Genomic DNA, 16,942 nt, shown 5'->3' with positions numbered 1-16,942 from the left:
ATGAAAAGACATCGATCACGGCTGGGGGCAGAGGTAAGTGGAGTATTGTAATCAAGGTAGGGCAGAGGATTTGTCCCACTGGATCTCCCCCCCCCCCCCCCCCCCACACCCCCTTACAAAGGGAAGAGAAGGAGAAGAAGAATCCTCATACACCCGTGAGATTGTCTATACCTGTGTGCAGATATTTATTCCACTTTTCCGATTGTGGTTTAATAAGCACCTCACTCAAGCCTGAAGTACAAACCCCATGTAACAGGTTCACTTAAAAATTTAGGTCCATCGTTAGTTCGTGTATCATCTTCGTTGTTTCTGTTGTTATGGTTAATGATGAGAATCTCTTTATGCAATTGCAAGCAAGATCACCAGGAGGAGGGCGCTCTTGGCATGTCTCACCATATCCCCATGCAATAGAGAAACTTGGATGAACCAGGATTAGTAATGCTGCAGAAGAAGTTGGCAGGAAATTTGCATTTGGCCAGGATATCCTTGTATGGCCAAAGGTCAACTGATTTATTCTCATGTCCTTGTATCTTGCCATAACTATGTAGTAAAGCTAAACACTTAAGCCCAATTGTGCTTAAATCTTACACCTAACAATAGAAAGGTTGTGGAATCGAGAATTACAGAGAAATTTAAGGCATCCGTTTTCAAATTTGCTCCTTACAGGGAAGAAGTTGGTCCTTGAAACATGATCGTAAGCCGAAACGCAGGTTGACACTTTGAGACTTAGGTGGACTCCGTTCCATCCTCCGAAAGTCATAAATGGAGATTACAACTAACAAAATTAATTTGAATATGTAAAAAGTAAAATTATGCCCACGAGGCCCTTCCTGTCTTTCTCTTTCTCTCTTTTTTTCTCTTTCTCTCTTTCTCTCTTTCTCTCTTTCTCTCTTTTCCTTTTTCTTTTTCTTTTTCTTTTTCTTTTTCTTTTTCTTTTTCTTTCTCTCTCTCTCTCTCTCTCTCTCTCTCTCTCTCTCTCTCTCTCTCTCTCTCTCTCTCTCTCTCTCAAATTCATATCTACTTCAACACTTTAATATCTACCATAATATTATATATCAGCCGAGAAAGAAATAGCCAAACAAATATACAAGCTGCATACAATCTGCTTTTTGTGATAAAAGAGTTGGTAGTTGGGGTGGTTTTTTGGGAGTAGGTTGGGAAGAAGGGGTGGAGGGGAAAGCAGTTGATAAACATTGAGGAGTCACACAAGAAAGATGCAATGTGTGCCTTCCATATCAATCTTGATAAATGAAAAGAGGATGCAAAGGGGAGTTGGAAATGCCTAGGAAATAAAGCAAACACACGCACATGCATGTGCATGCACACTCAACAAATCATTGACATACTTACTCTGCCAACCCATCTATAAACAAAAGCCTTTGACCTCAAATATAAGGTCTGGGTAGTTAATTTGGAATTTCCACAGGATTTTTGAAAGGTATTGCTGTCAGACATGCTTGCCAAGGTTTCTGACATTGCCAGTTGAGGGACCCTTACATTCATGGTTGGCTGACTTCCAAAGCAATTTACAGTAGCAAGTAGCCTTTTATGGTGCACTTTCTTCCACACTGGTGCTGGCAGCTGGTGTCCCGCAGGGCTGCACATTAAGGTCCGACCATGTCCAGCATGTTCATCACCAATCTGCCAACCTTTCTGGACAAGCCTCTGATCGACAAATTAGAGTTCTTCATTCCATGTTACATATGTCTTCAAGCTACTGATAGGAAGTTAACAGCAATGTTACCCCTTTGCTACTCGTTTGATACACATTGTTACAAGTTTGTTTGTCTTATTCCCCCGTTCCTCCCAGTATATATGCCTCCTGCCCTCCCCCAAACTCATACCCTTTAGTGGTTTGTAATCCTGCTGGCTTTTGTCATTTAGCTCTTCCATTAGCCTACATCCTTCAAGGCCCTTTTTTTTAATACCATGAACAAACTTTGGTACATCATGGGTGTGGAAGGTTGTGGTAAAATTTCATCGAAATCGTGTGTGTACTTTCAGAGAAGAAAGCAAATATATATTTTGGGGGGGTAAAACCTAGACCTACTTTGAGCCCCCATAGACCACCTTAGACTTCGATTTTCTTTGTGCCGTGAACAAACTGCGGTGGGTGGTGAAGGTTGTGGTCAAGTTTCATCGAAATAGTGTGTGTAGTTTCAGAGGAAAAAGCAAATTCCTATTTCGGGGGGTCAAACCTGGATCCACTTTGACTGCCCCCCCCCTCCACTCCCCGTAGACCCCCTTTGACCGCGATTTTTTTTTATGCAGTGAACAAATTTTAGTCACAACATAACAAATACAATTTGTGCCAAATTTTGTCACAAACCCATTATCAGTTTCGGAGATGAAGTTGCAAGTGTTTACTGATGGACTGACGGATGGACGATGCACCATCGCATAAGCTCACCGGAACTTCATCCAGGTGAGCTAAAAATCAGTGTTTGATACAAACAACATGCATTTTAAGGCCATTTTCCCTGCGAGAGCGGGGGTTAGCCTTGCGGTCCCCATGACAATCTTCTCCATTTTGCCCTATTTTCTGCATCTCTCCTTGTCAACCCCCTTGCCCGCATTTCTTCTTCCACCATCTTTAGCCAAGTCTCTCGGTCTTCCCCGTCCTCTACTTCCTGCTACATTCATTTCCATCACTCTTCTCAACCAGTCACTTTCATCCTTCCTCAACACATGACCAAACCATATCAACCTGTTCCTCTTCACAGCATCAATCACAGGCTCAATTCCCATCATCTTTCGCAATTCATCATTTGTCTTCCTCTCTGTCAACGATACTCCGCACATCCACCGGACAATTTGCATTTCCACTCTTTCCAGCCTTCGTTGTTGCTCTACATTCATTACCCATGTCTCGCTCCCATAAATCATAACACTTCTCACACATGCAGCATACACCTTTCCCTTCAGCTTCAACGACACTCCCCTCCTCGTCAGCACGCCACTCAGTTCCCGAAACTTCTTCCATGCACATCTCACTCTTGCAACCGTTGCCGAGTCTGATCCACCTTCTCCATTCAGCATGTCTCCGAGGTAGCAAAATGTTTTCACACCTTCCAGCTTCACGCCGTCTCCAAGATCCAACTCAACATTTCCTCCATCTGCATCTCCCTCTGTGCACACCTTACATTTGAATGTAGCTGCCACACTGGTTAATGACCCTCTCAGACCACTACATTTTTGATGAACCCACTCTGCGCACATTGTACATTGAATGGAGTTCACTCCGACACCCTTCCTGCACACAGCACACAGCCACTTCCCAGTTCTTTCCACCTCACCACATGCTTTACTACTTGCCATCACCTTCGTCTTTCCTATATTCACCTTCAGACCTTTTGTCTCCATATATTCCTTCCACTTGTTCATCTTTTCCTTCAGTCCATCCATACTTTCCGCAATCAACACCAGATCATCTGCATACAACAACTTCCATGGTAAACCCTCCTTTACGTTCTGAGCCAGCACCTCCATCACAGCTACAAATAGTAGTGGACTTAGTACCGACCCCTGATGCACTCCCACCTTCACCTCAAACTCACCTCTGTTCCCGTCCTTCGTCCTTACAGCTGTGTGCGCTCTTTTGTACATTGCCATCACTAATCTGATCAACCATTCCTCCACTCCGAACTTCCTCAATACCCATGTCAATACTTCGCGTGGAACCCCATCGAATGCTTTCTCCAGATCAACAAACCCAAGAAACAACTTCTTCCTCTTCTCCATGTACTTCTCCTGCAACTGCCTCACAATAAAGAGCGTGTCTGTCGTTCCTCTTCCTGGCATAAATCCAAACTGCATTTCGTCGATCTTCACTTTCTTCCTTATCCTCCTCTCCAACACCCTTTCCAATACCTTCATTCCATGCTCCAATAACTTTATCGCTCAGTAGGAGCCACACTCCAGAGGGTCACCTTTCCCCTTGTATAGAGGGATGAGGGTACTCAGTTCCCAAACCACTGGAATGTGGCCTTCTTTCACCACCAGATTACAGATCTCTGTCATTCTCTTCACACCCCAACTTCCTGCTGCCTTCAACATATCTCCCACAACTCCCGTCGGCCCTCCCGCTTTTCTACTCTTCATTGCTTTTATCGCTTCCTCAACTTCCTTCTCAGTTATCTTCTCTGCCGGTCCTAAAAGTGGGTTACTCTCTATGTTGCCATCCCATTCATTCTCTGTATTCAACAGCATTTCCATATATATTTTCCATCTTCCTTTAATTCCATCTGGGTCCACAACGATTTGCCCCACTTCATCCTTCAAGCAACTCACCCCCATCACATCACACCTCTCTTTCGCTATCTGCTTTGTAATCCTGAATACCGCTCTCTGACCCTCTTCTGAAACCAAGCTTTCTCCGAACATTTTCCTTCATGCCTCCTGCGCCTTTGCTACCTTTTTCTTTGCAGCCTTCTTGGCTGCCTTATAACTTTCATGCTCTGCTTTTTCTGCTCCCGTACCCTATGCCTTCTGCCACTCCTTGAACTTCTTCCTCTTCTCGTCAATCCTCTTTCCAACTTCCTCATCCCACCACAATGTTTCCGAGTGCCTCGGTGGTCCTTTTGTCCATCCACATACCTCACCAACGACTCCCAACAGACTATCTTTCATTGACATCCAACCACGTTCAACCTCAACCACATCATCCTCTAACCTACTCAGCCTCTCTTTTAATGCCTCCCTTCCTGTCACCTCTTTCAACCTCCACACCTTCATTCTCGGTTGGTACTTCACCTGCCGAGCTCTCCTCGCACCTTTCACCCTTATGTCGCAGACAACCAAGTGGTGCTGTGAAACAGCCTCCTACCCCGGGATCACCTTTGTGTCCCGGAGGTGACCCCTATCTCGACTACGCACCATCAGGTAGTCAACGGTTGTCGTCGACCCACCGGACGTGTATGTAACAAGCTTTTTATCCTCTTTCTGGAACTGAGTATTACAAATCAACAAATCAGCTCCATCAGCAAACTCCAAAATCCTTTCACCTTCTCCATTTCTCACACCATATCCATAACCCCCATGAACTCCCACAAAACAGTCCATACTCCTTCCCACATGTCCATTTAGGTCTCCTCCTACCACAACAACTTCCTCATCTTTCACGTTTTCCATCAGCTTCTCTATCGCACACCAGAACTTGTCCTTCTCTTCATCGCTCCGACCAACCTGCGGAGCATATCCCGAGATGACGTTCACCAAGAGCTTTCCAATCATCATTTTCACCATCATCAACCTATCACTCGCTCCAGTCACACTCACCACATTGTCTACAAACTCCTCAGAAAACAGGACACCACCACCATTCACGCCCTCTGGGCACCCTTGCCACACAAACTTGTATTTCTGTCCCTGCCTACCCTTCACCATTCTCACACCACTTCCCTTCCATCTCATCTCCTGCACACAACATATGTCCACTCTTCTTCTGATCAATACTTCCACCACTTCTCGTGATCTCCCTGTCATTGTCCCTACATTCCATGTCCCAAACCTCAGAAACCGATCTCCACTTCGGGTTGTTCCCTGCCCATATGTCGTTGTAATTGTCATGGTTCTCTTTTTGAGGCAATGTTTTTATGGCCGGATGCCCTTCCTGACGCCAACCCTCTTAGTCGCCTCTTACACACAGGGATACGGTGTACCTATTCTAACCAGGGTACACACCGGGTTTTTATGTACCTATTTTATTGTACCTATTCTAACCAGTGTTTGATAATGGAAGAAATGTCTTCATTATTCTTCACAGAGATAAAGATAAATATTAGAGCTGGATACAAAAAGGGATACAAATATGGTTATAGATTTGACAACTCATTCCATAGGAAAGTTAAAGTTGACATTTAAAAATTTTAATCAACAAATACATTTGAGCATCTTTGATAAAATATATTGTATTATAATGTAAGGTACTTATTGTTTGTGGGAAACGCATCCTCTGATCACATCCTCTGCCTCTTGTTCTGGTGGTGGGTGGTGCAGGTCTTCTTCCCCAATGTCTCCAAATGCTTCATTCGGCTTCCGGTTTCTCGAACGAGGTGGTGACTTTTGGATCTCTCCAGGCATCAAAAGTTAAGTGTTTTTCCATTCATGTGTTTGTCAAATTTCCACTCGTTATTTTTACCATCTATGCGTTATTGTTTGTTTCTAGTTAGTTTTGGTTTGAATTTCCTGTAACTCGTAATTAATTATTCGTTTTCTGTTTGTTCTGCGTACGCGGCCTTGTAACCTGAGGTTTCCCCCGTCGGTGTTTGTTAACTTGAGTTCCTTACTTCGCTGTATTGCTTGGTTCTTGGATTTTTCCCTTCTCCCCCGAACTTCCCCGAACATCTACTCTTTCTAACGTTTTAAATCCCCCCCCCCCCCCCACCCACCAAAAACAAACAAAAAAAATAAACATTTATTTCCTTTTCTCCACATATGCTGTTGTCTCATCGTGTGCTTCTCTCCACGTGCTTCTATCCACATGCTTCTCTACACATGCTTCTCTCCAGGTGCTGCTGTCCACGTGCGCTGTCTCGCCCCGCCCCCATTATCTCCTTGCCTTCCACCTTTTGCCCTGCTCATGTGACACGTGGTTGTCCCTCCTAGGCTCCCTCTCCCCATCAGTATTTTGTGAATATAAGAGAGTTTTTCACGGCTTTAAAAAAATATTATTTCAATATGCTTAAACTTTCCCCTGCAATGTTTTATTCAGGGGTATATTACAACACACTGTTTTTCTTCCGATTTAAAAGGCTTTTTTCAATTTCCTCTTCAACTCATTCCACTTCAAAAAATAATTAAATCTCTAACAATTCTTCCTCCCGACATGCTCTAAACTCAACCTCATTCCACCCCTCCTCTATCGTTCTTAAACAGATCTCCAACTTGAAAATCACAATAAACCCAATTTGTTATAAATGTCCGTTTTTCATTAATCATCCACTTTCTGCACTCCCCCCTCACACCTCCCCTCCAAAACTCCCTCCTCCTCCCCTTTCAATTCTCCCTCTCGCCCCTCCCCTCCAAATCTCCCCCCTTGCCCCTCCCCTCCTAAACTCCCCCCTCACCCCTCCCCTTCAAAACTCCCCCCAAACCCCTCCCCTTCAAATCTCCCCCCCCCCCTACCATCCCTCTCCAATTCACCCCCCTCCTCCTCAAAGCTGCCTCCTCCCCCACTTCGTCTCCCTTCTACCTCATACCTCCACCTCCTCCAACCTTCTACTTTCCTCTGCCCCAACTCAAACAACCCCTCACTGTGCCTCATCCCATCACCATCAAACTTTTTGTCCTCCTCATCCATCCCTTTCTTGTAAATCTTCAGTAATCTCTGACACACTATCAAGAGCTCTCCCTACCTCTCCCTCTCATCCTTCATCTGACCCTACCCCTCCCCTTCCCTGTCCTGCACCCAATGCTCCCCCTCTCTCTTCATTAACGGAATGGACCTCAACCATACGGGGCCTTCGCTCAAACCTGATTGATTTCTCCATTCAGGTTTCTTCTGACAATGCAGACTTGATCTGCTGAACAGAAACTTTCCTCCTTCAAGATGCCTCTGATTCCTTAATATCTCTTCCTGATTACTCCCTCCTCCGGTATGATAGACCTGAGCCTCATCTTGGTGGTGGGGTTGCTATCTTTATCAAAATCTCCCCTCACTCTCCTTGCACTGGCCTCTCTCCACCTCACCCCCAGGAATACCTCTGGCTACGGCTTCCTCTCCGCTCCCACCTTTTGTTCGTCTGTGTTCTGTACCGTCATCCAAACAGTGATGACTCCATTTACATTTCGCTGTCTGACAACATGGACCAACTTCTATCCACTCATCCCAACTCTCTCTTCCTCATATGTGGCGACTTCAACTGTCATCATGCCAGCTGGCTGGGTGTGGGTTCCTCTCTCACCAGTCATGGCACCTCAGCAAAGGACATCTGCGACTCATTGGGACTGACATCATCTGTCAATTTCCCGACCCAGATCTCATTCAATGGAGTATCTTTTCTTCGAGACTTGGTTATGCCAAACTTCCCTGCAAATGTCTGCTGCTCTTCTTCTGCTCCAATCGGTTCTTATGATCATGTGCTTGTTAAAGTGGACATCTCTTTGGCCATTTTCAGAGAGCCTCCTCAGCGTCGACGAGTCTGGCATTTCACTCAGGCCGACTGGCACGGTCTTCAAGCAGCCATCAATCATCTGGACTGGTCTCCCATCTCTACTGCCTCTGACATCAATTCTTCCTGGGAATTCTTCCAAAGTACACTGCTCTCTCTCATGCACAGATTTATCCCATCTCATCTCCAGTTGTCTTACCCTTCCTCAAATCCATGGTACACTTCAATCTTGTGGTGAGGCAGTTGCCCTAAAAGAACTTGCCTTTGCCTCTTGGAAGGCTAATAAAACAGAAGGCAATCTCAGTTCCTTTCACCAAGCTCGGAACAAGTGTGTGTCTACCCTCAGGAGTGTCAGGAAGCACTCTCTCTCCACACTCAAGAATGAACTCTCAAACCTGTCTCCTTCCTCCAAATCCTGATGGCATCTGTTCAAATCCGTTTCTGGTGTTTGTTCCACCTCCATCCCCACCCTTACCTCAAATGGCTACAAAGTTGACACTGCACATGACAAAGCCGAATGCCTCAACTCTGTGTTTGCCTCAAAATCTTGTATCCCAAACCCATCTCTCTCTGTTCCCACCTTACCTAGTCGAACCCAAATGCTCCTGGACTCTGTGTCCTTCTCTCCTGACAAGGTGGAGAAGTTTTTGTCAAACCTCGACTCTGATTCTACAACTGAACCAGACGGCATCAGCCCATGGGTCCTAAAATCCTGCTCTGCCGCTCTATCTCACCCTCTCTAAGTTCTCTTCACCCTCTCTTTTGCTCAAGGTCATCTGCCATCATCTTGGAAATCAGCAAACATTACCGCTTTACACAAAAAATATGCAAAAACAGATCCTTGCAACTACAGACCAATCAGCCTGCTCCCAATTATCAGCAGTGTTATGGAATCCATCATTGCTTTGGATATGAAATTCTTCCTCTTCTCCAATGGCTTGATCTGCGATCATCAATTTGGATTCAGACCAGGTCACTCTACTCTGGACAATCTACTTCTGCTGTCTCAACAATGGATGGAGGTCCTCATTGCCAAACAGGAAATCAGAGCTGTCCCCCTTGACATATCACGTGCCTTCGATACGGTCTGGCACCCAGCTCTGCTCACCAAACTCTCCTCCTTTAGTATCCATGGAATTCTCCACGCATGGCTTGCAGACCTTCTCTCTGGTCGTAGTCAACCTGTGGCCCTGAATGGATTTCTCTCATCTCCCCTTCCTGTTCAGGCTGGAGTTCCCCAAGGCAGTGTTCTGGGTCCTGTGCTTTTACTGGTCTTCATCCATGATCTCTCCGACTCTCTGGAAAATCCTCTCCATCTCTTTGCTGATGACTCCACTCTCTGCCGCTCCATTCCTCATCCCTCAGATCGCCAGTCTGCAGCCTCCTCACTCTCTTCAGACCTGGACAAAATCACAGACTGGTCAAACAAGTGGAACATGTCTTACGATGTCTCTCCGTAAAGACCGACTGGACAACCTCCTATCTACTTTCTTAACAATCCTCTCCAAGAAGTTCTGTCGCTCAAGCTTTGGGTCTCACTATCTGCCATGATCTTTCCTGGGAAAACCACATTTCCAAGCTAGCCTCCAAAGCCAGTCGCCGACTGGGCATCCTCCGTCATGCAAAGTCCTTGATCCGCAGCTCAATGGAATACTGTTCTCCCCTCTGGGCCGGTGCTCCTGCCTCACACCTAGCTCGGCTTCACGCTGTTGCAACCAAAGCTTTCAGAATCATTGGAATATCCCGCGATGAAGCTAAATCCAAGGGCCTTTCACTCACTCACCGCAGGCAGGTTGGTGGTCTTTCTATCTTCTACCGACTCCTCTCCGACCTTGCTCCCCCAGCTCTCTCTGGGCTCTGTCCCCCAAATATTCCTACAGGTCGCACAAGATCTGCCAGCAACCCTCTTATGGTTAAACTGCCAAAATCCAGACTCTCTGCTCACCTTCACTCTTTCATTCCTCTTTTCTCCCACCTCTGGAACAAACTCCCCCACTCTCTTCAATCCCACTCCTCCCTCCAGGTCTTTAAAACAGCTGTTCACCACCATCTCTTATCTTCCCCCATCCAAAACCTTGATCTTTTCTACCCCCGCTAATTCACCCCAGATCCACCTTTTTGAAATTCCAACTTCTTTCCTGGAAGTCCTTGCAGTGTCCATGTGTTTTATACATCTCCCACCTCCCCCCAAGCCCTCTCCCTCCCACAGATCTCTCGATGTCCCTGCTCTCAAATTTCGTGTTTGTGTCCTTCCCCCTCTCTCCCCATCTTGTCTACCGCTCCCCTTATTATATGTTTTATGTGTCGGTTTGACTTTTTGTGTGATTAATGTTTGCTCTTTCACGAGCCTCGATCTTGTTTACAAATTTATATATTTTTATTATTTTGCGGTCTTTCTTTTAAAGCTGTTTTGCATTATGTAACTTTCGTGCAACAAATGTCATTTCAGTCTATATTTACATGGGTCCAACAAGGAATATTTATTCACCTGGACTTAACTGTTGAGGAAATTACTTGACAAGCAAAAAGCGCGAAAGTTAGATCCACGGGGAATATAAGTACTTTGCAGTATGTAGAAGGAAACTGATACTCTAATAAAATTATCGCATATGTGAAGGTTTAAAATAATAGGGTTACTAAAAAAAAAACACGTTCAGTGTGTGGAATCAAAGGGGGTCAATTTATCTCAAAAGGAAATGTTAAAATATTACAACTGGTGATAAAAAAGTGTTTATCTGGAAGCTGATTTACAACAACCAGGATATCTGGAGAATTGCATTTCTCTGTAAAAAATTTATGTGGGCCCCCAATAACCTTTCCTAAGTGGACTGGCTGGCAGACTGGAACCCTCTTATGGTTAAACTGCCAAAATCAAGACTTTCTGCTCACCTTCACTCCTTCATTCCTCTTTTCTCCCACCTCTGGAACAAACTCCCTCACTCTCTTCAATCCCACTCCACCCTCCAGGTCTTTAAAACAGCTGTTCACCACCATCCAAAACCTTGATCTTTTCTACCCCCGCTAATTTCGGTCCCCTTGTGTTTTTTACCTCTCCCCCCCCCCCCCCCCCTTCCCATGCCTCCTGCCCCCAAGCCCTCTCCCTCCCACACTTCTCCCTGCTCTCAAATGTTGTGGTTGTGTGCTTCCCCTTCTCTCCCCATCTTGTCTTCCGCTCCCTCTTTTTATATATTTTGTTTGTCTGGTTGATTTGTTTGTGAAATAAATGTTAGCTCTTTCACGAGCCTCGATTCAGTATACAAAAAAAAAAAAAAAAACTACTACCATTACGCCTCCAGATCTGGACAGAATTGGGGATGACAAAAGATGGCGGTGCAATACTTGCTTGAAGTCCTGGAGGGAAGAGTGAGAAAGAACAGCCTGTGGAAAGTGGTTGTGAAGATTGGAGAAGTAATTTTTGAGTGTGCCGGTACATTGAGGTGTGCACTGTGCAGTAAGCCTGGGTTTTGGAAATTTACCCTGAAGGGGATTATTGAAGGATGTATCAGTATAAGGTATAACAATACCTTATACTGATATGTTCCCTGGATTGACGTATGTAAACAATATAGACTGAACAAAGGAAACATTGACTTGGCATTTTCAATCTTATCTCATGTTAAATAGATTTTATTTGAAGAAAAGCTTTCATAAGTTTTCGAGACCTGGGAGAACTCTGTGGGCTAAGGTTAGGGTTTATAAAAATATTTATAGAAATAGATACTTTCGAGAAATATGTGTGGGTTTCTGCTGTCACCAACTTCCTGATAATATTCCACCGTTAACCACACCCATACAGATCTAATTGGCCCTTGGGTAAATGTGTTTCACGGCCCCGCCCCCATCAGGCTGATTGACAGTCTTAATCCCGTCCACTCCTCTGATCCCTTCCTATTCATTTACAAAGGAAAGCAGTTTTGCGCACTTTTCAAGGAATCCTTTCAAGCTATTAAAAATTACGACAGCAAACGATGCTGCACCAAGTAAAACTTTGTCGGATGGTACCACAGTCATTGCCATTGAGAGAGGCAGCTTGGAAATACGCTGGCTGAAGATGATGATCATGATTATATTATTATTTTAATTTTTTTTAAATAAAAAACACGAAGGTTTGCTGGTTTTAACTGATCTCGATTTTTGGGGTTTTTTTGGGGGGGGGGCGGCTTTTGCCACGGTCTGGAGTACTGAAAAGAGATCCCTGCCTGGACAATCACCTGAACAGACCTGGTAGGCTCTCATATGTAGTGAAAGCGACAGTTTAGAGAAGATACTCCAACTTTAGTTTTGTATATAGCGGGTGGGACCGAAATCTTTTTTCCACGCCATCCCCACATATAGAGTGCCAGCACACTCTCCGATACTATTAACTTCAATGAATACCAAGCAAGAAACGATCAGAATTGTCATAAAATCTGGCAGATGGCATGGAATTAAACAAGTCTTGTGTTCTCGGTCATTCTGGCTGAAAAACTTGTAAAATCCTCCAATTGCTTTTGTCTGATCAGCCAAAGGTAAAAGCAATGAATGAGAAATTGAATACGAACTAATCATTTGCTAATGTGATAGGTCCTTCTTTTTAAAGCCTCGTATTAAGTGCTAATAGATGTTCTGTTCTTCAGCTTTCCTTATAGCTGGAAGAAACCACCTCTGGTGATTGTCCCTTTTAAATTTGCTGTGTTTATTACCATTTCCATTTGAGGCTATTTTTTTATATTGGTGTGCAAGTATGGTGGAGTTTTGGACCCACCTCCTCTCCCCTTCACAACCCTGTCACAAGTGAAAATAGATGGCTCCTTATTATTTTAGCACGACATAAAACACAGTTCCTTTCAAGATTCCAGGCCCTGCATTCTGAAAATATAATTATTTGCAGCTTGAGAAATAAACGATGCTTTTCTTCTGAAGAGTCAGCAGTTTACAAAGAAAGATATTCAACAAAGTATACCTAAACTTGTTGGAAACAGTATTTGAATGATTACCACGAAATACTTTACAGCCTGCATGTGCAACACAAAACCTTCAATGTCCTTCGCAGCCTCGAATAATTTGAATTATTACACTCAACTTTGGTGATTTGTCCCTCGGTAATCGAAACGACCCGTGAAATATTTTAGTGAAATTTTTTTCATCCCCTGCAGGTTTGTGTAATGGAGCTAGAAAAACTGGGTCGGTTCTCTGCTCGTTCCTCCTTCAAATGTTTCAGTACAAACACTTCTGTCATGTGGAGAACATCTGTCAGACTTTTAGTGTATGTTTCCTTTTCGGTCTGTGCCATTTTAGCGGTCATCCTTGCAATCAATTGACGTGATCTGGTTGCACCATTCCCTATACCAAGGCGATGCCCACCCTACTTGTGTCAGCTTATGTGTACAAATGCACTACCTCCTCTTCCTTTCATCCTTCAAGAAAACATGCAAGTCATGCAAAGGCTCAACAATGAAAGAAGGCATTGGTTTAGTAAGCCGTGTCCACCAATTAATGAGAAAGACCTCTCACGCATGACACAAAGGGTTCTGTTGACGTGGTAATCCATCTTAATCATGTGAAAATTTGCCCACAAGTGAGTTTTGCACACTTGATGCAGCGATCCATTGCTTGTGGTTCCACATGCACAGATGTGTGCAGACATACAGGCACCTTCATTAAAAGGTTTTCAGATGCATAACAATTTATATCTATGCTCAGTCACCTATTTAGCATCTATAAGATGAAAATAAATCAGAATGAATTTCAAAAGCACCTATTGAAAATTTAACAATATAGATCTCCCAAGCAGATGCGAGTAAAACATATGCTTTAAGATTTTGAAGGACATCTGCCATATGAAAAAAACCCAATTGCAGCCGTGTCCGAAGGAAGCAGTGCAGTTTGCAGTATGTGTGCAATCCATGCATGTTACAGGACTTTCAGATGCTGACACCTTTACTACCCTTTAGAATTACCCTTTAGAACCCTTTACAGTTACCCTTTAGAATTATCCTTTAGACTTACCCGTTGCAATTACCGTTAATAACCAATTATAATTATCCCTTACCATTCCGTTTAGAATTACCCTTTAGAATCCATTATAATTACTCTTTATAACCCATTATAATTATACTTTAGAACCCATTAGAATTACCCTTTAGAACCCTTTACAATTAACCTTTAGAACCCATTACAATTACCATTTAGAATTACCGTTTAGAATTACCCTTTAGAATTACCCTTTAGAATTACCCTTTAGATTTACACTTTAGAATTACCCTTTAGAATTACCCTTTAGAATTACCCTTTAGAATTACCCTTTAGAATTACCCTTTAGAATTACCCTTTATAATTACCCTTTAGAATTACACTTTAGAATTACCCTTCAGAATTACCCTTTAGAAACCCCTAGGATTACACTTTAAAACCTTTTAGAATTAATCACGGTGTTTTAGAAAGGTTCTTCTTCTTCATTTTTGACAGACAGATGGAAAGATGGACATAGTCAAATACTGAAGTGGCTTCACTGCTTTAAAAACATCTTTCTGTTGAAAAAATTGAAAGACCACAAAAATATATTGTCATTGTGGAGATCCAAAACAAAACTGAAGGCAACAACAACTGTAGTATTTTGACACAAGATGTATACCTTCAATACTAAGTTTGGATGGGGAACCAACACAGAACGAACTAGCAGTTTTTCAAAATCTACTCTGAACGAACATGCAGGGGATGAAATATTTTTTTAAATAATCGCTGTTGTGAAAATCACCTAATTTATCAATAAATAAATAAATATCAGTTCCCTTACAAGGAGCTTCAACACAGGAGAAGATCATTTGGCTGATAAAGCCGAAGCAATGGTTGCCAACCTATGTTTGAAGTTTGTTTGCCTGTGCTCTAGCCAGATAAAATGCTGAGTGTCAAAGAAGGAAGCACCACGTACTCCGCTTTGCTATAACTCAACTGAAGTCAGATTTAAACCACTGACCTCACAGACCCAGAGCGGCCTTTCTTAACATTACACCACCAAATCCGGTTACAGGAAACTTTGAGTATGTAGATTGTTCATAACTTCATTTGTTAGTATAATAAAATAGTGTAGTCTGGTGCAAAAACAAATAGTATCACCTTACCAACAAGACAATGTGAGATAAACAACAAGTCTTGGAAAGTGCAAGCAGATACCACAACCAGTCACATTCTAAAAACACAGCATGTTATAGGATGTAAAACCTTGTCTGTGCAGCAGAACATGTGGGATATTAAAAAAGGATAAATAAAATCTAACTCATTTCATGGGTGGTGAGCAAACGATCATTTGCAAAGCAACTTCCAATATCAAGCAGTTTACAGAAGCAACATGACAAACTAGTAAACTTGGAAATGATGCTACTTACAAATGCAGCTGGGGATGTTAGCAGTCCACTGGTTGTTACTTTGACACAGAATAGTCTTCTCTCCAACAAGCTCAAAAGCATGCTCACATTCGAAGTTCAGCTGATCACCATGCATCAAGCTTGAGCCTTCACGTTTCCCATATGCAGGAACTCCAGGATCCCCACATGTTCCAGCATCAATTTCTGCAAGTAAGGAGACAGAAAGATACATTTTTAACTTGGAATCCCCAAAAATGAATTATTAAAGACAAAAAAGGTGATTCTGGGTGTTATGATATTGCATTACCAGATATAATCATCTCTGGAACCTCTCTTGGTTAGATGCTCTGTTGCATCTCTGTCTCTTCTACAGGTACGTACTATCATGGAAGATGCTCATAGGGCCTTTTACTACTTATTCCTTCTTTACATACTTTCAAGTGCTCTACACATTTGGCAGCCTCTACACATCCCCACACTGTCTCTGTTCCCAAGGTCAACACAGTACAATATTCCTCAAGTATTTTTTTTCCACGCACTGCCAAACTCTGGACTTCACTCCCTGCATCCTGTTTCGCAGCAACATGAACCCAGATGAAGAGAAATGTGAATAGGTATCTCCTTTCCCAGTGATCCCCTTTTCCTATCATTATTTTTTTTGTAGCCTCCACCTTTGAGTGGCTTTCTGACCTTGCGATGGGCGAACATAAAAACAAATCCGACTTTCCAATTCGTTCACAACATGCCCCAGTTGCTACTGACTAATTTTGCTGAATTGCATTTGCTTTCATAGCCCTGTGCTCATCCAAAGAATGTGGTTTTGACGAGTAAACAACAGTTTTACATTGCCCTCAATTTGTTTGTATCAGGTGTGCATCAAAAGTTATAAAAGTTTAAAAATGCGCAACGACTTTATGGGAAGCCTGTATATACTTGTTCATAACTTTCATAACATTTGGTTGAGACAAATTGAATGTATTCTCCATGTTTTTTCACCGAGTCAGACTTACTCTAATCTCTACCATAAGAGGTTTTCCATTATTTACAAATAATGTAATAAACATAAAAATTGATTTCGAAAAGCTTTTAACGAAGATTGGGATTGTCATGCATATTCATACACTTTTAATAATCTCATTATAAAATGGCACAAATATCTTCATATGCATTGCTTATTCCTGGATGGAGAAATATCATTAACCACAATTTCAACCCATAATAGTTAAAATAAGCAGAAGAAAAAGCTTCAACTGATAATTATCTGCAAATGATTTAAATGATTTGAAACAGCACTCATGATCGGTTATATTTCCCTTGTGTATTTCTGTTGTCAAAATAAAGAGGTTAAGGGGATAGTTGGATCACAATGTTGAACAAGCAATTATGTCAACATCTCCACAGGATAACAGAACAAGCTAGTTGAAGTCGACAATAAATCTATCAACGGTTATAAAAACGAAAATACTATTAACTAGAACGGCACTCGGT

The 16,942-nt window shown here is 42.9% G+C and overlaps 1 protein-coding gene across 1 annotated transcript in view; it reads right to left on the bottom strand.

Annotated features, from left to right (window-relative positions):
- The window catches only part of LOC137422386 (CUB and sushi domain-containing protein 3), a 1,172,941-nt gene that overhangs the window by 649,282 nt on the left and 506,717 nt on the right, over window positions 1-16,942 (bottom strand). Inside the window, 1 exon segment of the mRNA XM_078772588.1 lies at window positions 15,476-15,658. Coding sequence (XP_078628714.1) covers window positions 15,476-15,658 — 183 coding nt within the window.

The sequence above is a fragment of the Myxine glutinosa genome, chromosome 2 (genome assembly GCF_964187855.1).
Source record: "Myxine glutinosa chromosome 2, kmMyxGlut1.1, whole genome shotgun sequence".
Taxonomy (NCBI): domain Eukaryota; kingdom Metazoa; phylum Chordata; class Myxini; order Myxiniformes; family Myxinidae; genus Myxine; species Myxine glutinosa.
This window is presented reverse-complemented; position numbering and strand designations above follow the sequence as displayed.